The sequence below is a fragment of the Chroicocephalus ridibundus genome, chromosome 5, assembly GCF_963924245.1.
Source record: "Chroicocephalus ridibundus chromosome 5, bChrRid1.1, whole genome shotgun sequence".
Classification (NCBI taxonomy): domain Eukaryota; kingdom Metazoa; phylum Chordata; class Aves; order Charadriiformes; family Laridae; genus Chroicocephalus; species Chroicocephalus ridibundus.
The window spans coordinates 41196880-41220634 of NC_086288.1; the positions used below are offsets into that span (position 1 = coordinate 41196880).

The window sequence follows — 23755 nt, forward strand, 5'->3', positions numbered from 1 at the left end:
CTCAGACACACACAAGTCAATGGGGCTGGATGGGATCCACACAAGGGTACTGAGGCAGCTGGAGGATGTGCTCACCACACCACTTCCCATCATTTATCAGCAGTCTTGGCTAACCAGGGACATCCCAGTTGACTGGAAGTTACCAAACGTGACACCCATCTACAAGAAGGGCTGGAAGGAGGATCTGGGGAAGTACAGGCCGGTTATGGAGCAGATCATCTTGAGCACTATCACATGGCATGTACAGGATAGCCAGATGATCAAGCCCAGTCAGCATGGGTTTATGAAACACAGGTCCTGCTTAACTAACTTTATGTCTCCTTCTATGACAAGGTGAACCGCTTAGTGGATGAGAGAAAGGCTGTGAATGTTGTCTATCTAGACTTCAGTAAAGCCCTTGACCGTTTCCCACAGCATTCTCCTGGAGAAACTGGCTGCTCATGGTTTGGATGGGCATACGCTTCGCTGGGTAAAAAAACCTGGGTGGATGGCTGGGCCCAAAGAGTTTTCGTGAATGGAGTTAAATCCAGTTGATGGCTGGTCACAAGTGATGTTCCTCAGGGCTCAGTATTGGGGCCAGTTCTGTTTAATATCTTTATGAACAATGTGGGTGAGCGGATTGAGTGCACCCTCAGTAAGTTTGCAGAAAACACCAAGTTGGGTGGGAGTGTTGATCTGCTCAGGGGTAGGAAGGCTCTACAGAGGGATCTGGACAGGCTGGATCAGTGGGCTGAGGCCAATGGTATGAGGTTCAACAAGGCCAAGTGCCAGGTCCTGCACTTGGGTCACAACAACTCCATGCAGCATTACAAGCTTGGGGAAGAGTGGATGGAGAGCTGCCTAGCAGAAAAGGACCTGGGGGTGTTGGTCAACAGCTGGCTGAATATGAGCCAGCAGTGTGCCCAGGTTGCCAAGAAGGCTAATAGGATCCTGGCTTGTATCAGAATCATGTGGACAGCAAGACTAGGGAAGTGATCATCGCCCCTGCACTCAGCACTGGTGAGGCCGCACCTCAAATACTGTGTTCAGTTTTGCACCCCTCACTAAAAGAAAGACATTGGGGTGCTGGAGTGTGTTCAGAAAAGGGCAAAAAAGCTGGTGAAGGATCTAGAGAATAAGTCTGATAAGGAGCAGCTGAGGGAGCTGGGGTTGTTCAGCCTGGAGAAAAGGAGGCTGAGGGGAGACCCTATCGCTCTCTAGAACTACCTGAAAAGAGGTTGCAGAGATGTGGGGGTCAGTCTCTTCTCCCAAGTAACAGGCAATAGGAGAAGAGGAAATGGCCTCAAGTTTCGCCAGGGGAGATTTAGATTGGGTATTAGGAAAAATTTCTTCACTGAAAAGGTTATCAAGCATTGGAACAGGCTGCCCAGGGAAATGGTTGAGTCACCATCCCTGGAGGTATTTAAAAGACATTTAGATGTGGTGCTTAGTGACATGGTTTAGTGGTGGACTTCACAGTGTTAGGTTTACAGTTGGACTTGATTATCTTAACAGTCTTTTGCAGCCTAAATGATTCTATGATTCTGTGATAAGCTAATCTGAAGGATAGAAACTCTCAGTTAGAAGTAAAGTTTTACAGCTATCAGTTCACTAAGTTAATTTTATTTGTTTGTAAACCTTCATGTCAACATTTTTTAAATTAGCATGACAAAGTCAATGCAATGTATTTTACCACTGGTGAAAGGCACACTATATTTTTTAATTAAATATATGGAGAAATTAAAATTTAAAAAGAGAACTGATTCCAATTTACCAACCTTGATATATCCCAGCCTGAAAAGCATTTCCACTGCTTGTCTTTCCTTGGTAGCCATAGATCCATGATGATACCCAATGCCCTTCAATGCCATCATTTGCTGCAGATAGCCTCTTTTCTCAAAATTAAGTTGATGAAAAATCTTCCTCAAAGTCTACAAATAAAAATAAATGTCAAGGATTAACCACAACCAGGTGTTGTTAATGAAAAAAAGTCTTATCTGATAAAATTCCAAGCACTACAGACAAATATAGCTGTTTATGATCTGCAGTGAACCTGAAGCCTGAAGTATATAATTGGATGTGTACCATCAGTAGCTTGATTATGACAACAAATCAGGCTTTTCAGTACACTTTTATATACTATCAAGTTTTTTCACCTTTTCAACAGATACCAATTGTCATACCATACAGCTCGATGGAACCAGACGCGACAAGCTTACATATTCATGCCTTTCCTACTTCAAGCATGGCCTCATGACCATATACTACATTCCACTATCGGAGAACAAATTCCTAAGCAGCTACGTGAAGCTGATAATCTTTTGCTCTTGTTTATCATCCTTGCTTGGTACCACCATTTCATCTCCCTACATAGTTAGAAGCTTCCCTTTCGCAAACTCAGAAATTGCACTGAAATGAGCTTTTTCAGTATTTTCTGAACTTCACACTACAGCCAAATGCCATCTGTTCCAATGTCCAAGCTACTTCTTCACTGCCTTTACCTATGTGCAACTCTGGAAGAAACATTCCTTCCATGCTGGCAGTCCAAAAATGCCATTGGGATGCCAAGTTCCCAGGATAAGGAATCATGAGAATTTTCAAGTTTGGTCCCAATACACAGAATTTTCCTCTCTTTCAAGACATATCACAATAAGTAGAAAGGATTATCAAGAAACTTCATCAAAATTTTGAGCACTTTTGCTCTGAATAAAGAGCCACTTATCACAATTACTTTTTTAATTAAAAAAAAAACAAAACAGCCATGAGGAGACAGCTACATAAACCACAGTCGTGTTTCAGGAAGTTTAGAACAGAGGGAATCTCCTGAATCTTGACTGGCCGAGTTTCACTGCTGGAAACCACATTATATAAATCTCTTTCATAAATTCTTCCTTAATTATTTGTATACAAATACATACATGAATATGTATGCTGATGAACACCTGCAGATTTTCAGTGCTTTTCTCATCTTGTCTTTCCTCAGGGGGTATAAACACATCGAAGAGTGTGAAAAATTTTGCTTGGTGAGGAATAGAACTTTTAGAGCCTAAAATATTTTATTATTTAGTATTTTTACAAGATATGAAGCACTTACTTAGAAATGTTTTTATAAGCACACAGAAGAGCCATATAGCCTATACTGATGACTCAGTCAGAAAAATAGTAGCCCGAGATCTGAATTGACCAGTAACAGAATTGTATTGCTGATAGTTCATGGAAATGAATTAACTGCAGTATAAATCCCAGGACTCCTATCACAAGGACAAGTCAACACCTTTTTATTTAGCAGAATTAAAATTGTCCATACATCTTAAAAATAAAGTTATCTAAGACTGATACCTGGAATCAAATTTAAATGGAAATACTCAGAATGTTTCATGAAGTCAATGTGTACTGTTAAGTACAACTGCATGACACACTATATGCTTCCTGCATATTTATGCACAAATTCATGCATTTTTGACATAGAAAACCAAAACCCTGTTATAATCAGTGAATTACTTACATCTTCATCCACTGCTTTAGGATCAGTGTAAGCACATGCAGAAGGGATAGCAGTTAGCTTTTTAAGTCTGTTTTCTAACTGTTGTTTTGTAGTCAAAAGAAATATCATGTTGTCCATTTCACTGGGGCTCAACTTTTTGATATCCCTGTGTACAATATGCAAATAAAAATATTATTTCTGTAATTAACATTCATTTCTTGATTTTAAAATATTCTTTGGGTACTGAAAGATGCAGACTCATTCCCTTTTAAATTGTAGGCTCAAACATGTAGGTAGATCTGTTAACGCTGACTTACTGATAATCCTAACAGCTTCTCTTTTATCACAGTTTGTATGCAAAACAGCAAGTAATTTTGGCTGAAGTAGAGAGGAGAAATTATGGTGATATACAAAATCAAAAGAAGATGACGACAGCAACTGTAAGTACCTCATTGAGCAAATTAGTAAGCTAACAAGATTGCACAGCAGAAGAATTAAACATGAAATGTGATGGATTTACGGCCAATAATGACATGGACCATAAGGATTTAGGACAGGATTTGAAGAATAGGGGAGAGGGAAAACTATTTAGAGGCAGATTTTCAAGCTGCTTCAATGTCTACATATGTGTCTAAATTCCTACTGGATTTTCAAGTTCTCACTTACTACTATTAAAGTCAGCCAAGTTCATTCTTTCATGAAATTGTGTCCAAAGAATGCACTTTAAATTGCCATGATTAAGAGGACAAAACCATGATACTTTATGTTCCTGACTACCCTGATAACTGTAGCCATATTTCATTGCCAAATGCCTTATAAAAATCCATACCCTATCACAAAATCAAGAAAATTCAAGGTTAAGGAGGAAATCCAAGCAAAAGGCTGACAAATATTCAAAGCACATCTCACCAGCCAGGTGAACCCGTACTTCAGAGATCCACCACTGTAACCAGCCATGGTGAGGAGAAACTATGAAAATATTCTCCCACAGTGGCTGACCCAGCACAAGGATCAGATCCTACACCATTTTTAAGAGATGCATTACTGTCTGGAGAAAGAGCTGTTCTGACATCTTCGTATCTCAGTAGCAAATTATTCCAAAATGACCAATCACATATACTCAGCTCTCTTTCTTTGATTCTTATGTTGTAGTGCATGCACCTTACGCAGCATCAGCAACTCTGGTATCTTCCTGCTGCTCGACTATGCACTAGGTACTACTGATTGATATCTGCCACAAAAAGGAGCAGGAACTGCTGTACTGCAAGCTGGATGAATGTGCTGCTGTAAGGTACATTCCCCAGAAATAAGTTGTCACAAAATTATGCTCTGTCATAATATGTAAGTGTTTTAATAATATATAGTTATAATACTTACTGAGGGTTCAATTTTGTTAGCTGTTTATTCACTTTTCTTAGTTCATCCCTTAAATGTTCTTCTTCCTTCTCAGTGCTAGGGTGTTGTTCACTTTTTTGTTTTTTCAGCAAACTGAGAAATACATTCTTGGCTGCCCATTCCACTGAATCCACGTTAAATCTTAGAGTAAAGAGTATATAATATACATCAGTTTGGTGAACTCTAATAGAGTTTTTATTTATATGTAATGCTGTTACAATAATATTCAGTGAGGCCTATCATCTGCTAATAGTTAGAATCTAATCATTAGAAGCATATCCCTATTCCATCTCCAATTCACAGTCCATGTTCACTTTCAAACTGCTCTTATTCCAAAACTGAGTGGTAAAATGCAGAATGGTTCTGCCAATAAGTTATCTATAGAAAGTATGCTCAACTTTACTTTTCCCTAAGCTGGACACTTGGACATACAGATAAAGCAAATTGTAGCTTAAGTCATTTTAATTCTTCTCAACTACCCAGTTGAGAAACAGTGCCTGTCTTTCTTGGTCTTCTACATAGCTGTTCTTCCTCATAGCTTTTTCAGTATTGGGCTGTTTGGAGTTTAACTGGGATGAAGACTTCTCCAGCTTCACTCTCAAAAAGTATTTTTTTTATTCTTTTTGCAGCAGGCAGATCCTGTTAACTAATACCACACAAGGTGTTGGCAACACATGGGTAAGGCTGCATCCTAGTCCATTAGAATAGTCACAAGGCATTCAAATCTGCCAGTCAGCAAGAAAAGGAGCAAAAACTGAAGGACTTTATCCTTTTATCCAGAAAGACTAAATACAGATTTTAAGGCTAGGAGGTAACCTCTCCTTAACTTAAGCTTTTCAAATCTTCACGGATGACAGAGCTCAATAACGTCATTTGCAATTTACTGGGTTTTTTCCCTCTTTGAAACTCAGAATGAATGATCTAATTTCTCTCTATCACTGAGTTTATTCAGCCATAAAGGATGGTGCCAGACTGTTGTTCTCCTTGGTGGCTCTAAAAAAAGCAAAGCAGGCTAAGTACTGCTTTTTCCCTACCACCAATGGCTGCGATAGCAATTTGGCTCCTCAGCTCTAATACCTGCTCTCTCAGGAGTCTCCATTAATTCCATGCTAACCCAACACCATACAGGATGACTGCTTTGCAATCTCATTCATCAACAATGGCTTAGGGAGAAAAAGCTCACCAGCACCAATGAAGCATAAATATCAATCCATTACTCCAAGTCGCTGTCTACTACTTGTAAAGACTACTCATCCCCTTCATCTCCATCACCATTTCTCAGGACTGGGACATTTAACTAGAGAGATTTTTATTTTTTTAATTCTCTCTGACTCTCGTCCCTTATCTGACTACAAAGAACACTGGGGAGGTCTATCAAGCACTGTTACACTACTTCTGTGCCTTAAAAGACACTTAGATAACAGATTTTTGTACCTCGTCCCCCAACTTGATACCACTAAGTTCTGCCTCCATGTTCACTGGTCTGGAATGTGTTCTTGTCTCACCATGATCATTTGTCAATTGTCTAGGATATTCATACTCTACTCACAGTCTCTTGTCAGAGCTGTAAGTCACACAGAATTTCTAAGGACCCATCATTCCAGGGTAGATGAGAGGAAGGCACTTATCCATCTCCCCTAAGGAGAAGCACCTTGGAACTTTGTATTGAGTGCCCCGATATGATATTGCAGTTCAAACAGCAGTCCTGAAATTATTCCGTATTTGAGGGAATTACAAATATCTAAGACTCCTTTTGAAAACTGTTGGTTTCAGCTTGAAATCAGCCATAAGATTAATTTACAACTAGACCATCACTAATAAACAGAAAAAGAAATAATTTACCAGCAACTAGAGTAATTTGAGATGTGCCATCAGTATGTATATTCACTTTTTGCTTCTTCCTTTCTAGAGTTCTTTCAGTAATGCCTTTTTATCAGCATCAAGCATGTGAGAACTGAAACGGCAGTGAGCATTCTACCCCTAAATACCAGCGTCCAATGTAAGGAAGGGCAAGGCTACATACTGAGATGAGAAAACTTTTCATTTTTACATGATTGTTACTATGAATTATTACAGTGAGAATATGCACTAGACAACTCTTTACTGATAAGGAGCTTCTTTTTAATATAAAATCCAGCATTGAGGTACATGCCTACTTTACTAGCAATATCACTGACAAGAACAGTATTGTCAGTAGGCTCAAAGTTGTGCATGTTTGATGTTATGTAATTACATGTCACATATATGCAAAACAGGTTGATTGATGCATGTCACTATATGTAAGATGAGACTGTTAGAGGCTATGCAGTGGAACTGTCACGATGTGACAAATGCACACGTTAATAGCACACACCTCATTCCAACCTTTTCCCTAGCAAATCTGCCTCTACATTTGCACCTCTAAATAAAGTGCATATACTTTCCACAAGTTTTACTGACTACACTGTGGCAAAGCAACTGAGAATCTGACTCTCATTTCAATGTGATTCAGTTTCTTGTCATTTTCTCAGACATCATGCATGGATTCTACCCTTCCCACAGAGTAATTAAATGCTCCCAGTTTTATTTCAGCTAAACCTTTAGTGCCATAAAGATGCATGAGTTGATAGAGCTCGTAGGCCTTTACTTTGTTTCTTTTATAGCAAAGGTAACAAATACCATATAAATGGCATTTGCCAAACCATATCAATGCTTATTTCTAAAAGCCATTTTTCTGAATATAGGCAATACATATATAATACATGGAATGTAAATACTTACATAAAAAATATGGCAGGCAACTTATCCATCTCATGTAATTTATCAACAAAGCTTGCAAAACGCTTCCACTTTTTCTTTTCCGAGCAATCCACAGGTTGTGGCTTAAGGTGCTCCAATAGCTTATTCACCTGACCAAAGTAGTAGTATTGTGGAGATGTGAATGATAAAAACTTCTGGCCAGAGGCTAATAAATATGAAGACTCCATTTTCCTGTGTCAACTTCTATCAGCTCATTTATTTTAAATCATTCAGAACTGCAGTAGCTACATAGGCTAAAGGGTCTGCAAGTTATCAACTGACTTGGGTAAGAGCTCAAAACACAATTTTTTGTAGCATTCAAGGCTACCATCACTGTTCAAATAATAAAGCATCACTAACATACTGATTATGATACACTTTCACATCTAAGCGTCATATTTCAAGAAATACTTCTTTCCCAAATATTCTTTATTTTATCCTTGTTATTGATTCACCACCTCCTCATATTCCTTTTTATGATATAGGAATAGGTGGCCTCCAATCAAGGACCTGATTTTCCGCTCATTGCTTTAATTTGTCTTTTACATGGAAACATACATACTGTCTGTGGTTACACAGGAGGTTTCAAAAGAGCAGCAAAAACGAAGTAGACAAAAAAAAGCAGAGCAACGGTACAATATTCTCACTAATTGTAGGAGGTACCTAAAGGAATCGGGAACTGAAATCTCGCAGCAGTATCAGAAGTCTGATTCCCAGAGAAGCTTGTGAAAACATCACCTCAAAAATGCTTACGGAAATGCCATAAATATTAGTGCTTATCTTTCAAGTACAGCAGTAGTTAAACCTAATAAGCAATAATTACAGGAGGAGAAGCTCCCATAATTATATTATTACATATAATTATTATTATTTTAAAGCTGTACACAGTCTTAAGAAAGCACCCTGTAACAACTGTTACCTTCTGTCTTTGGCCAAGCACAATCCATTTGCTTAGTTCTTTCTTTAGTTCCTGTTCATATTTCCTCACATCTGACCTTTTTATTACCACTTTATTCTTGAAAGAGACAAACTCCTCAGGATCTAGCTCCTGGAAAATAACATTAATATGAAACATTGCAGTACTTTGTTATCTATTTATTTTGATATATTTTACCCATAGCTGTGTATACACACCTGTGCCCTTGGCCACTCTTGCCAGACTTTCACCATTGTGTCATAAAGCTGAATGCTCTCTCGTGGAGACAGAGAAAGATATGAAGGAATACCATAGTTCTCAATCTGCAAGGAGTTTAAGCAAAATAAAAATAAAAGAATCATTTTGATTAAATCCATCTTGCCTAAACATAACAGTTGCTAAACAATGTTGACACCAGTATTATGCTCACGTGATTGACTGTTAATGCAGCACATGGATGACAAAGTTCAATGATAAAATCACTGCCCTTCAGAGAACACACATAATTTTCCAAATCATTGTATCTTTCTTCATACAAGACTGTGAAGATAAAAAAAATGCTGTCATGATGCACTTGGTTGTTTTAAAAAGCAAGTGCTTAATCCTGCAAGATTTGTTTTTATTTAAAAGAAAACCAAAACAAAATACGCTTAAGTTCACATATCATCATTAAAGTTTTTGCAGAAATAACACTGAAATTTATTTCTTAGTTACAAAATATTCTGATACACACCTAGTCTAACACGATATGATTTCTTTTGTTCTTGTAGTTTAGATTTCACTTTACATTTTCTTGTAAAGTTCTTTTCAGAGTTTGCAGAGCTTCTTTCTATTCCATTCTCAGCATGTTGCCAATACCTTTTCACAGATTGTAACCACCTACAGTGCAAGAACAAAAATAAGATTTGTAAAAGTATTTTAAGAAAATTGCTACAGCTGTAATAGATGAATTACTACAATCTGCTCATTTTCTCCTATAGAATTTTCAGTCCCCCTCTCACCATCTTTAGTCCAATTTTCTCCAGCTTATCCCAGGGTGTCAATAAAAAATGAGAAATAGCACCATTATATACATAAATATAGTGCAGGTGTCTTCTCTGAATGATGATGGACAAATGTGCTTATCAGGCTTTGGCAATTCAAACAGATGTAAAAGCCTCCTAAATTCCTCTGCACGGCTCAGTTACAGGGTCTGAAAGAACAGTAGTGCCTGTTACAGAGTTAAGAGCTACAGTATTGTTTTGTGTCAACTGGGGGAGTAAGGGTAGCATAACATATATATCAATATAACTCCAAATCTGTTGCCTCCCAATAGTAATTGACCACTCTATCTAAAACAGCTCGTATTCAATTTAAATATGCTCTTGTGAGCAAGAAAATTCCACACATACTCAGTTAGGTGTTCTGGGTTGCTGACAGTAGCAGAGAGCGCCAAAAACGGACACCGAATTGTTACCAGAAGATGCTCCCAAATCTCTGCTCCAATTTCACCGCCAAGACAATGGACCTATATTTTTCAAAATGGATTAAAAGAAAAGAAGTGTTCCTTATCAAAGCACACAGGAATTGTTTTGTGTTTTGCAAAAATCAAAAGTTTGGTAAGATCAGTACTGAGTAATTCTTATGTTGTAACAAATGATGATGAGATTCAAATCAAACGCCCAGTAAATCCCTCTCCAGACTTCACTGGATAGAAAATTAGTTTAAATTTCAATACTACATTCACTGTACTATAGGTATACTCACTGGCATCGTCAGTAATTAATACTATATACAAGAAAGAATACAGTAGGAATTTTAAATTTAGCAAGATTAATCACTGTTTCCCTGGAAAGACTGACAAATACCATATGATGTGAAACATCAGACTGATCCCAGACTGGAATGCTCTATTTGTGCCACTCAGACTACAGTGGTGACTTTTAGTTTTTCAATTAACTGGCTTGAGAGAAATAGAGAAGCTCCTGGTAGCTTTGACTGAATTGTATGTCCTCTTGAGGACTAACAGTGTTTTTAAGTTCTTTCACTGGAGTACATAAAAACTATAAATGCACAGGGAAAAACAAGTTAAGTATGAAATAATATTTCTGAAAGTTGTTTGGTTTTTTTACTAGCAATAGTATGTAATGAAAAATTGAGTCACCAGCATTTTTCCTCAAGATTTTCTGTATATTTGTTAAATTGGTTACTATTAAAAGATGCCTACCTCATCAAATATAACATATTGTATCCGTTTGGTCCATTTCTGGCAACGAGGAGACAGCATCAAGATTTCTAAACACTGAGGCACGGTCACTAGTATCTAAGAAGAAAGGTTTGTAAGGCATTATTTTCAAGTAAACTGACTAATCAACTACAAGTACATTCTATATTTAAAAAGCATTTAAAAATATCATAGAATGGTTTAGGTTAGAAGGGACCTTAAAGGTCACCTAGTTCCAACCACACTGCTACTAACAGAGAGATCTACCACGAGACCAGGCTGCTCAAAGCCCCATCCATCCTGGTCTTGAACACTTCCAGGGATGGGGCATCTACAACTTCCCCGGGCAACCTGCTCCAGTGCCTCACCACCCTCAGAGTGAAAAATTCCTTCCTGATATCTAATATAAATCTAGCCTCTTCCAGTTTGAAGCCATTACCCCATGTCCTATCACTACATGCCCTTGTAAAAACTCCCTCTCCAGCTTCCTCGTAGGCCCCCTTCAGATGAAAGGCGGCTATAAGGTCTCCCCAGAGCTTTCTCTTCTCCGGGCTGAACAACCCCAACTCTCTCAGCCTGTCTTACATAGCAGAGGTGCTCCGGCCCTCTGATTCTCTTCATGACCCTCCGCTGGACCCACTCCAACAGGTCCATGTCCTTCTTGTGCTGAGGACTCCAAAGCTAGACACAGTATTCCAGGTGGGATCTCACCAGAGAAGAGTAGAGGGGGAGAATCACCTCCCTCAACCTGCTAGCCACACTTCTTTTGATGCAGCCCAGGATACGGTTGGCCTCCTGGGCTGCAAGTGCACATTGCTGGCTCATGTTGAGCTTCTCATCCACCAACACTCCCAAGTCCTTCTCCTCAGGGCTGTTCTCAAGCCATTCTCCGCCCAGCCTGTATTGGTACTTGGGATAGCCCTGACCCAGGTGCAGGACCTTGCACTTGGCCTGGTTGAATTTCATGAGGTTCACACAGGCCTACCTCTGAAGCCTGTCCAGGTCCCTCTGGATGGCATGCCTTCCCTCCAGTGTGTTGATCGTGCCACACAGCTTGGTGTCACCAGCAAACTTGCTGAGGGTGCACTCAATCCCAACATCCGTGTCATCAACAAAGATGTTAAACAGCACCGGTCCCAGTACCAGCCCCTGAGGAACACCACTCACCGCTGGTTTCCACTTGGACATCAAGCCACTGACCGCAAACCCTTTGAGTGCGACCTATCCATCCAGTTCCTTATCCACCAAGTGGTCCATCCATAAAATCCATGTCTCTCCAATTTAGAGACCAGGATGTCGTGTGGGACAGTGTCAAATGCTTTGCATAAGTCCAGGTAGTTGCTCTACCCTTATCCACCAACACTGTAACCCCGCCATAGAAGGTCACCAAATTTGTCAGTCATGACTTTCCCTTGGTGAAGTTGACTGTCACTGATCACCTCCTTATTTTCCATGTACCTTAGCTGAGTTCCCAAGAGGATCTGCTCCATGATCTTGCTGGGCACAGAGGTGAGACTGACTGGCCTGTAGTTCCCTGGGTCTTCCTTTGTCCTCTTTTTGAAAATGGGGGTTACGTTTCCCCTTTTTCAGTCAGTGGGAACTTCACCAGATTGTCACTTTTCAAATATAATGGAAAGTGGCTTAGTAACTTCATCCACCTGTTCCCTCAGGACTCGTGGATGGATCTCAGCAGGTCCTATGGACTTGTATACGTTCAGGATCCTTAGATGGTCTCATACTTGATCTTTACCTACAGTGGACGGTTATATATATATATATATAAAAAAACATATATATTATAAATATATATGTATTTGATTTCAAGGTAAGCATGAATGAATTAATGATTTGTCACTGTTATCTTCAAGAAGGGCAAGAAAGAGGACACAGGAAACTACAGACTGGTCAGCCTCACCTCGATCCCTGGGAAGGTGATGGAGCAACACTTCCTGGAAATCATTTCCCAGCACATGGAGAACAAGAAAATCATCAGGAGTATTCAGCATAAATTCCCTGAAATTCCCCAAAGTTTGACCAACTTCAACCAACTTTTATGATGAAATGACTGGCTTGGTAGCAATGGAGATTGTCTTCAGTAAGGCTTTCAACAACGTCTCCTATAAGATCCTTACAGACAAGCTGCTAAAGTATGGGCCAGATGAGCAGATAGTGAGGTGGACTGAAAACTGGTTGGAAGACTTGGCCCAGAGGTTGGTGATTAATGGTACAAAGTCTAGCTGGAGGCCAGTAACTAGCAGTGTACCCCAGGGGTCAATAGTGGGTCTAATCCTGTTTAACATCTTCATTAATGACCTGGATGATGGGGAAAAGTATACCCGGAACAGGTTTGCTGATGACACCAAACTGGGAGGTGTGGCTGATATACCAGAGGATCATACTGCCATCCAGAGAGACCTAGACAGGGTGGAGAAATGGGCTGGTATGAACCTCATGAAGTTCAACAGGGAGATGTGCAAAGTCCTACACCTGGGGAGGAACACCACCATGAACCAGTGTACGCCGGTGGCCATCCAGCTGGGAAGCAGCTCTGCAGAAAAGGACCTGAGGGTCCCAGTGGATAACAAGATGAACAGAAGGCACCAATGTGCCCTTGTGGCAAAGCAGGCTATTGGTATCCTGCGCTGCATTAGGAGGAGTGTTGCCAGCAAATCAAGGCAGGAGATCTTTGCCCTCCACTCAGCACTGATGAGGCCACACCTGGACTCCTCTGTCCAGTTCTGGGCTCCCTACTACAACAGAGACCAACTAGTGGCCTTCTACGATGGAGTGACTACATCAGCAGACAAGAGAAGAGCTACTGATGTATTCTATCTCGACTTCTGTGAGGCATCTGCTGTATGCTGGCAACCAAAGGATTTTAATGTCTTTTCTTTTAACGAGAGCAAGTAATCAGCTGCATGTCCCCTAAGGATGAACAGGTAAGGTTGTATGCCATAGACTGAAAGTTTCTGGTAAGCAGTACACGTATGCTTAGGTTTTTCCTGAACTTTGTATTTAATAACAGCACAATTGGTATGATTAGAATTAACATTTTCAGAAACCAGATGGAATACAGAAGTCCTTATTATTATGTGTTAAAATACCCATAAAAATATACCTGAGAATTCATGACGTCACTGCGATAATCTCGTGTGAAGACTCCACACACTGCCAATCCATACGGAAGTTCCTTGGTGAATCGACTGCATATAGTTCCCACCACTTGGTTTACAAGGGCCTTAAATAAAGCAGGTCATTAACAAAACTAGATAGTGTATGTCTAAAGGCACATATAAAAGCATTCAATTTTGTCACTGATATTAATGTACTAGACTATAATGAACTATGTTATGGACTATTAAGTCTAGACTGTCAACAATGTTAACTTTAAAAAGATATGGTACTTGATTTTTAATAATATTCAAATGCTTTCAAAGAAATTTAGTGTTGTGTAAAGTGAGTTATGTTATAAGTTTTGTATTTTAATTATTTTCAAAGCAGTTAAAAATAGGTCACATACTAGTGCAACCACAATCACTTTAATGATCTCAAAGTCCTGGGGCTGCAGATATAAAATAGATTTCTGTATCCAGACTGATATTCAAATGAAAAGATTATTTTGAGGCCCAACCTGAGTATAACAAAAAAAAAATATTGATTTTACTTACAGAAAACAATCCATAGAGACTGTTATTGAATAACAGCACATGTAATTCAATATCAAAAAATTGTATTACTGAACATTAAAATAATTTTTGGAAGAAGTCAAAACATTGTCCCTCAGCACTTCAGTCAGTTTTTAACTATTAGGACAGAACTCTCATTAGAAAAATATCCCACTGCCTACAATTTCCTAAATTTTCTCTTGAAGCATCAAACAGCAAATTCAATTAGAAAAAGATGGCTTGCTTGGTTATTTTTCTGTTCTAATATTACTTTTACCATGTTGGTAGGCTTTTGGTACTCTCACCATTTACTTAACATGCTATTTACAGGACTTTTGTATATATTAGTGTTTCTGACCTTAAATTAGCTATACAGATATTAGACAAACTCTACACGAGCCTAAATATTTTGAAGATTTTTTGTAAACATTCTGTTTCTAATAAATGTCAACATAAAACAGAATGAAAAGATTCCATTTCTAATAAAAAATACAAATATCAACTAAATTTGTGTAACAAGTACTCCAAACAGTTTCAGAATCACACTGAGAAATACCATATTCACACATACAGAATATGTAGTAGGATGCAGCCTTACCTTTGTAGGAGCAACATACACAACCACTCCATCATTGCTTGTTTTCAGAACTTTTTCCATGCAATAGTATGATGCATATGTTTTTCCTGATGAACTGGGTGCAACAACCACTGCAGACTCATTATTATCTACAGCATCAAAAAGTTCTCGCTAAAAGAAAAACAATTACTTATTCAAAATGTCTTGTTACGTTTTTATTGAGTAAACCAGCTCTTCCTGTAACAACATCTCCTATTTCTGCATGTAAAATTTATACACAGATTTTAGACTACAGAAAATTAGAGTTAATGTAGTCATTTTATGACTATACTCTTTTCTCTTAAACTGTTAGTGGGAAAAAATGGAATTACAAATTATAACTTGTCTATTTCAATTAGTTGGTCTAAGACATTGCTACCAGCACATTCTGAGTACAAACCTGGACATTTTCAAATTAAAAAATAAAACCAGTTAACTCAGCAGTGTATAATTTAGTTCCAAAAACTTAATTACTTCATGCAAGGCAGTATTTTTTTCTTGCATTATAATAGTTAAAATCATAGAATGGTTACAGTTGGAAGAGACCTTAAAGATCATCTAGTTCTCCAACTCCCCTGCCACGGGCAGGGACACCTCCCACTAGACTAGGTTACTCAAAGCCCCATCCAACCCGGCCTTGAACAAATTACATCGATACTGTCCAAATCTCTCTTCTGCTCCTAGCTTACGGTGTTTATTAATCTGTTTTCTTCCCTATTATTATCTTGCCTCCACGGTCTCTCACCTTACATAGGTCGGTGAAAGGATGGGGGAAGGGGTACAGAAGAGGAAACAGAAATAGTACTAGCACTATCTTTCTCCATCAGCGCATGTGCCAAGTTCCAAGTTGCTTTTCAAGCAAGTGACTGTTCTGCAGATACAGACACGCAAAGCAGCAAGTTCAGCTGGCCTCCCCAGTGCAATAATAAAAAAAAATTAACCTGAGTTTAGACAGAAAAGTTATTTCTCAGCTGCTACTATGGGTAATTCTTTAGGGACAAATGAGCAGAGGATGAACAGTCAGAGATTATCCAAATGGGGCATTACCACCATCAAATATGGTAATAAGCAGTGCAATCCCACTGATTAGGCATTTCTTGCGTTGAATTCCTTGGGACAAGCTCTCTGTAGAAAAGCTCTCCGTGTGGAAAGAACATGGATTACAGTCCAAAATGATCTACTGAATTTGTTAAACTTGTTAAATAATTGAATTTGTTAAACTTGTTAAATAATTAAATTTGTTAAACAGCACTATTTTTGACAAATAGTATAATAATATGTATTTTTAAATGAAAAAAAAAAAAAAAAACAAAATCAAAGACCATTTCCATTCACTTGCAAAAGGCTTGTGTCTCATTACCTGCCATGTGTCTGGTATGAAATGTTGCACTCGGGGATCTGGATCATTTCTCTCTTCTCTGAGCAAGTAATAATCCATATATTGTAGCTGAAAGCGAGCTGGACCCACTTCGACAGCACAGGTGCTTACATTGTGATCGCTACTTTCTCCTGTCTATAAGGTCAAATGAAAATTCAGCTTGGTTTGAAAGCTAGCAAGAGATTAAGAAAGTGACATGTTTTGCTCTGTGGAACTCTGCAAACTTTGAGAAACATAAAAGCGCAGGTGATTTTTAAATAATTTCTTGCAGATATCTACACCATATAGCCTTATGTTAGGGTTAAGCTTTTATCTCTTCAAAGGAGACTACGTTCTAAAAATAATATGTCTTCCATAGCCAGTGGTGGTAGTACTTTTGCTACCAGAAGACCTAACAAAACTGGGTAGCAGGCAAAGCTCAGTCTCTTCAAGCTACTGCCTGCCAGAGCCTTCTCATCCTATATTTATGTCTCTTTTCTTCTGCCTGCCCTACTGCTTGTGCAATGAATCACAGTTGCAAAAGGAAATTCAATATAAAGACCGAGTGCGATCCCAAATTCAGTAAAGCATTGTAATTTTAAACAATGCCTGTATATCCTAAGATATACCAAATTCTGTGTTCATGGACACATCTGGTTACAACATCTGATCCTGAGCACTGTATAGAAAAGCATTACATGTTACAACCCACATCAGAAGATCAGAAAATCACATAATAATTTAGGTTGTCAGGGATGTCTGGATGTCAATTAATCCAACTCGCTGCTAGAAGCAGGTGCAATTAGATCAGGTCACTCAGGGCTGTGTTCAGCTGAGTTTTTACCATGTCCAAGGATGGAGATTTCACAACTTCAATTTCTTGAAAGAAGTATCTTCAGTTATTCCTGAAAATTTTAGTTATTCCTAAAATTCCCCTGACTTCGCAAAAGTAATAATCAGAAACAAGCAGCTGGAAAAGCAGGTCCAAAATGCACTGACTGATCTAGAGCCCTTCTAAGCAAGACATTAAATTTGCGAACATATCCCTTGTATCACCACAAACCTTTACAACAGACCTTTTGAGATCCTCGGATCCTACAATTCTGCTTCCTAAAATGTAACATACTCTATTTGGGTCACCAAACACTCTTACAATAACTATGTAGCCAGAAGCAAACAATCATCATAAACCAGTTGGATTCACATAGGAAGGAGAGACAGATAATTCCCATTCTTCAAGGGAAGAAAATTTCGTACAAAACAATCACTTCCTCCCTCACCTCTATGTCTTGATCCTCAAGGAAGGATGATAAATAATTTCCAGAAATAAGCTTCAAAAAAATACTAACTCTGCTGTGCCTGAAAAATGAGACACTGAAGTGACTGATACTGGTTTTACATTTTGCTGTAATCTTCATTCCTTTTGCTATTGACTCCACCTTCAGCAGGCTGTGAGATATATCCTCCCTCTTCTGCCCCAGAGCCATTTTAGCATTCTCTCTCCGTAATATCATCCCATCTACATGCAAAGGTATCAAAATGCTCTTAACATTAAATCAGCCAGTGGGCAGATTGCTAACATGCAGAAAAGCATAAGGTCAATCCTTAGAGAAATTACGTCAGAGCCAAATTTAGTGTAGCTACTGGTGGTCTCAGCTGTGGTACCAAGGAGAAGCAACTCAGCACCTGAAACTGTTTCCTTCAGAGGTGATAAGTAATAACATAACAGCAAACAGAATAGTTTTCATCCACCTCTTCAGTCTCAAAGTTTTTCTTTTCTAAAGTAGCACATTTAGGCCTGTTAGAGAGCAGGTGCTCATCACATAGCTTTTAACAGCTATTTTTAACATGCAGGGTTCAGCTAATGTGATGAGTTGAACAGCAGATACCTCTCAGAGGTGTCTAAGGCCTCAAGCAGACATAACTAGAGCAAATTGATCATGATGCATGTTTCAAAGGGTATGCAGCCATATAAAGCTCTGTTTACTGAAGGGGAAGTGGCCTATTGTGCCAGCTGTCTCTCACGTCAAGTAGAGAAATGTATCTGTGGAACTAACGGTTAATATCTGAAGCAAGAATAGGTAGTTCCAAATCTTATGGTACAATACAAAATAAAATAAGTCCAATATAGATCTCCTACACATTATTTAATGCTTAAGAAAACACTGTTGGTATTCAGCTGCAGATTCTGTTACTGTAGAATCATTACAGTCTATGAAGTTACCTGGCCAGACAGACAGCATGCCAAATTCTCAAATCCAAGAAGGCTTAGATATCTGGTCAGCTTTTGTAGATGTGGTTTCTCCAAGAGATCTTGATATTTTTCAAGGAGGATATGAATTCTCCTCATGACTTCAACAGCTTTGCTTAAATCTTTAGATTTGTTACCTTCAAAAAAAAAAAGCCCACAGTTATCCGAGAGCCATTTGTATCACTGGGAGTCTTCTGATATTAGGTATTTTTAGAACAGACCTTATCCATCCAACCACATTTATGACAATTTAAAAATTAATTTTATTTAAAGACGACTAGACAAAGGCAACCCACACTCCTGTGACCTCTACAAGGAGTGACACTGAAGACCAAGCACCCAAATAATTCTATCTGCTTCTGCAGGCTCAGCTATAAAAGGAATTCATACTTCCAACATCTATGCAATAACAGAGCTCCCCTATTTCACAGACCCACATATTTATTAATCTTATTGGCAACATATTTCACTCCAATGTTGACAACTCTCCTCAACACGTTTAGAGCAGTGTGTGTTTGGACCCTCCTGACTGAGAGTATGGACTGAACAAGTTAATTCTACTGAAACAGGAGGCCGCTAACTATGGTAGCACAGATTTCTGTGCAAACGGTCAACATTCAGACTGTGAGCTGACCACCTCAGCTAATTAAACAATCCACTGCAATACAGATGTATTTTACTGTGTATGATACATAATCATTAAAGATATATACAACAAAATAAAATATTTACATATGCAAGTTTGGCAAAGCAAAAGAGGAAAATAGCTACAATCTAATTTCATTGGACACTTTATGGCTGACTCAAAGGATCTTGAAATTGCAAAAGGGGACCAGAGCCTGTTAAGTCCCCCTGCAAAAGGGGACTTAAAATCACATTGCATGCTCCTGAAACAGGGCTGTATTTTCACATCTTTATTCCAGCTGAGAATGTCAAAAGTTACTCACTCTCTTGGTTAACAGGAGTGGAAGTTGAATACCGAACATGAATTTGGCTATCATACCTTGCTCTCTGCAGTGTTTCTTCCACACTTCTAAACAGACAGACAGTCCTGCCATTTCTACGTTGAACTTCACAGATTTACTTTTAAGGGTCTTGAGAAACTTCTCCAATTTATTTATTCCAACAGTCAGATTTGCTTTTATTTCCTTTTCAATTGGTATATACAAGGCTTTCCATTGCTCCTGTTCTTTCTTTTCTTCTTTAGTTTTCAGTCGTCTGTTGTTTTCCTCTATAATTGTTTCCGCTTTACTTTTCTATCCAATAAAATGAAGATATTTAGAACTAACCATCACTGTGTGCAAGAATTATCTAAAAAAAGCTGATCCATAAACTCAATCACAGCAGGTACATTATAATTTTCAATTTATCTGTTTGATACATTGTGGTTTGGGAACTGTTTAAAATCGCACATCATTTTGAAGGAGGTACAATTTCTGAATCCCAATATATGTTGCTCGAAAGAGCTTCCCTAAGCTTCATTTTAAATCAGTACAAAGCTTCACAAGTAGAATAAAAAAGCACAAGGGTGGAAAAGTAAAATAGCAGATGTCTGAAAGTTAAATTTTAAGCTTTTATTTTATACATGGGTAATAGTAATTCTGGTCATATTGAGATGCTTTTCAATAGATTAAATAAAATTAAGATTTCAACCTTACTTGAAGTTAACAAAGTTATTTTATATACAGACTTCTACAAGTAATTCAACAGGCCATAATCTGTAATCCATAGTACAGTTTATTATAAAATATTACTCAAATTACTATTGCTCGGTATTTTTGAGTATGCAAGTACATGCTACATACCCTGTGGTGTCTGACAATGTTCACATAGTTAGCATTAATTGCAACATCTACAGGATCTTTCACAGACAATGTTTCCAAATAGTGCAGGGAAATAAATAACTGAATAATGTTTTTTCCAGTATTTCTCAATGGTTTCTTAAAGGAAAAATAAATTCAGGAACTCCTGAATTTAATTCTGAGTTCCCAGGAACTCAAAGTTTCCTTCACCTCACATTATAATACTGGCCATAAGCCAAAACCTATCAGCCTTTACAGAGTTGTTTGGGTTTTTTTTAAATTTATTTGTGCCTGTTAAAATATTATCACTCATTAGTATTCCTAACTAGGAACAAAAATACTTTTGCCAATTTGCTGATTAAATTTTAAGAACAAAGGCAATTCAAATTTCTTCAACTGAGAACTGTAGGACTCATATAGTAAAAATCCTTTCCTGGATAATAGGAAAAAGATTTGGAAAGAGCAATTCGAATATACTCACATGCTTTTTTTGTGTCTTTTTAACAGCAGTACTAGCATTCCCTGACACATCCTCTTGATGTACAACAACTTTTGAAGTGAACTTTTCCAAAGTGCTTCCATAAAAATTTTGAAAATTCTGTAAATTTTGTATTTGTCTTCTTTCTTCTGGATCTTTGTATTTTGCTGCAAACAGATATAATTGATTAAAAAACATTCTGATAGAATTCCAGGCTAATCTATTTCCAAGAAGGGACACAGGGGTAATGGATAAATTTCCTTAAAATTCCTCATTGACGTAAGGCCAAAATCACATTTTGAAATAAGCTGGCTACTAAGATTCACTGAAATCCAACAGTACTTTGAATTATCTGAGAGATAGGCAATAGACTCAAATTCAAACTACTTTAGGGACACATTAACAATAGTGGAAAACTTAACAAGCAGGATGCCTAGAAAGAAATTATAATTGAGCAAAATGCCTAGGCTTCTCACACAGTCCGTGAAAATAGGAAGGTGTCTTCTGAAGGCAATTCAGATGATCAGAAAGAGATCCCTTCCCCATGAAAACAAGAGTCTGTCACCAGAACATAAATAAATAAAGCTGCTGGAAGAACATTTATGCTAGCCATTGGAAGATATTGAACTGAGCACATAGTTACTTCCACACTCGAGCCTAAGTATTTCTCTCTGCCCTAAAATCAAAACGATGAGTCAGTTTCCGTGTGTGAAGACCCATTTCAGAATTTCACAAGAAAGACTGAGATGACACATGTTGGCATTAAGAGTATTCATGCAAGGCACAGGAGAGAGAAGGCCCTCTCCTCAACTGGAGGGGACATAAACTTTCCAACGCCAAAATTATGGAAGGTGCTCTAGCTACTGTTCTGCAGGTTATGCTGTCCAAACTTTCTGTTGAAATCATAGTGCACAGAAGAATGCAAAAAATCATCCAGTCAAAAAGATGAGCATATGGAAGCATGGTTTCATAGGTCAAGTAGTGAAAGTACCCACTCAGGAAACAACACTTCTAAGTCACTGACCGAAAACCATAAGCAACACTGGAAGTACCAACAGTAATCCATGATTTCTCAACTCCTGGTAGGTTTTTCACAGTTCAATTCACTGTGTGATGCAATAGATGATGGGAACATCTTTGTGAGAAAATTTTGTGTACTTGCTGATACACAGAGCCTCGTATACTTAATTTCATGTAAATATGCAAATCTAAGATCAAAACTAAGTCCATGGTCTGTTTTTAAACTCAAAAAAATTACAGGAAACTATAATGCATAACATCAAGAATTATGATACAAACAACTTTTGTTTACTTCTGTGCTGGTTTTAGTGGGATAGAGTTAAATGTCTTCATAGTAGCTTGCATGGTACTATGTTTTGGATTTGTGATTAAAACAGTGTTGATAGCACAGGGGTGTTTAGTTATTGCTGAGCAGTGCTTACACAGCATCAAGGCCTTTTCTGCTTCTCACATTGCCCCACCAGCAAGTAGACTGTGATGGCAATTGATGGCATTTGTCTTCCCAAGTAACTGTTACACATGATGGAGCCCTGCTTACCTAGAGAGGGCTCTAAACACCTGCCTGGTGATGGGTCGCAAGTGAATTCCTCATTTTGCTTTGTGTGCACAGCTTTTGCTTTACCTATTAAACTGCCTTTATCTCAGCTGATGAGTTTTCTTACTTTCACTCTGATTTCCTCCCCCATCCCACCAGGATAGGGGAGAATGAGCAAGCGGCTGTGTGGTCCTTAGTTGCCAGCTGGCATTAAACCACAACAAACTCTTTTACTTCTTATTTTAATTCTGTTCTCAAAAGGTAAGATTGGCTATGCGTATACTGTGCAAACATCTGCATATGTATGGATGTGCTTACCAAGCATTATCCAAACTATATATTTAAACATTGAACTGCACATGTACATACAGTTTGCTTATATAAATCTGTGAAGCATTTCACAAGCAAAAGGGAATGTATCATGAACATCTGACCACAAGTGCTCATTCTGTTATACTCAGTAGAACTATTTAAGATTACACACAATGCATATACGTTATGCACAGGAACACCAATTTACGTATAATTTAGCTATTGCAATAGCTCTAGTTTCACAAGTTTTTACAGAGCTGCAAATATTTTCTCAAATGAGAAGTCCTTCTCCAAAACCATAACCTTTACAATACTGTTCTAGCCAATACAGACATGTGGGCTCTGTGTTAGTTTTTCTTACCATCAGTATTACACCGTACTCGCACATATTCCTCAGCCAAAGGCCTGCCAGAATGCCAGTGATGAAGCTCATCAAATTCCCTGTATCTAGTAAGTGAAGTAATTGCAGGATCATTGCTGAAATATACAAACATTAAACAGAGCAGAAATTGTTTTCCAGCATCTCTAATGAAACATTCAAAACATTCAAAAAAATTAGTATTTATCAAATCACAATTTTACTGTGGCAGAAAACCAATGTAGGGTTTAATTCTACTCCAAATATAGTGTGCTAAGATAGCCTCAATTTTTCAGAAAGAATTACTAACAAACAAAGTAAAACCCCATTTTTTCACTTGTTTTCCTACAGATTAATCACAGAATGCAATGTAACTACATAACTTATACACTTGCTAAAAATTACTCGTTGAGCAGCACAGAACTCACTTCAAAAAGTAGCAGAGCAAATGTAAAGGATAATCTCTTCTTACTTTTTTTTCAATATTTTTACTGAATGTTTTTCTTTTCCTGAAATCAACCTGAGCTTTGCAATTTAGGATAAGGCCTTTCAAATAAAAATTTTACATTTAGAAAAACAGTTACAGAATGTAGAATAATAATCAAG

The 23755-nt window shown here is 38.1% G+C and overlaps 1 protein-coding gene across 5 annotated transcripts in view; it reads right to left on the reverse strand.

The window, feature by feature from the left end:
• DDX60 (DExD/H-box helicase 60) overlaps positions 1-23755 on the reverse strand; it is a 50949-nt gene that overhangs the window by 16084 nt on the left and 11110 nt on the right. For all 5 annotated transcript variants that reach the window (XR_010071189.1, XM_063335642.1, XM_063335641.1 and 2 more), the window contains 17 exons: positions 23153-23268; positions 20928-21091; positions 19648-19900; positions 18618-18781; positions 16397-16549; positions 15019-15168; positions 13874-13993; positions 10759-10854; positions 9944-10059; positions 9286-9431; positions 8983-9092; positions 8771-8875; positions 8556-8684; positions 7619-7746; positions 4841-4999; positions 3485-3629; positions 1758-1910 (listed from right to left, as the gene is read on the reverse strand). Coding sequence is in view for 4 of the 5 variants with exons in the window: in XM_063335642.1 (XP_063191712.1) it covers positions 1758-1910; positions 3485-3629; positions 4841-4999; positions 7619-7746; positions 8556-8684; positions 8771-8875; positions 8983-9092; positions 9286-9431; positions 9944-10059; positions 10759-10854; positions 13874-13993; positions 15019-15168; positions 16397-16549; positions 18618-18781; positions 19648-19900; positions 20928-21091; positions 23153-23268 (2407 nt within the window). In the remaining variant the exon portion in view is untranslated. The remainder of the gene's footprint in view (positions 1-1757; positions 1911-3484; positions 3630-4840; positions 5000-7618; positions 7747-8555; positions 8685-8770; positions 8876-8982; positions 9093-9285; positions 9432-9943; positions 10060-10758; positions 10855-13873; positions 13994-15018; positions 15169-16396; positions 16550-18617; positions 18782-19647; positions 19901-20927; positions 21092-23152; positions 23269-23755) is intronic.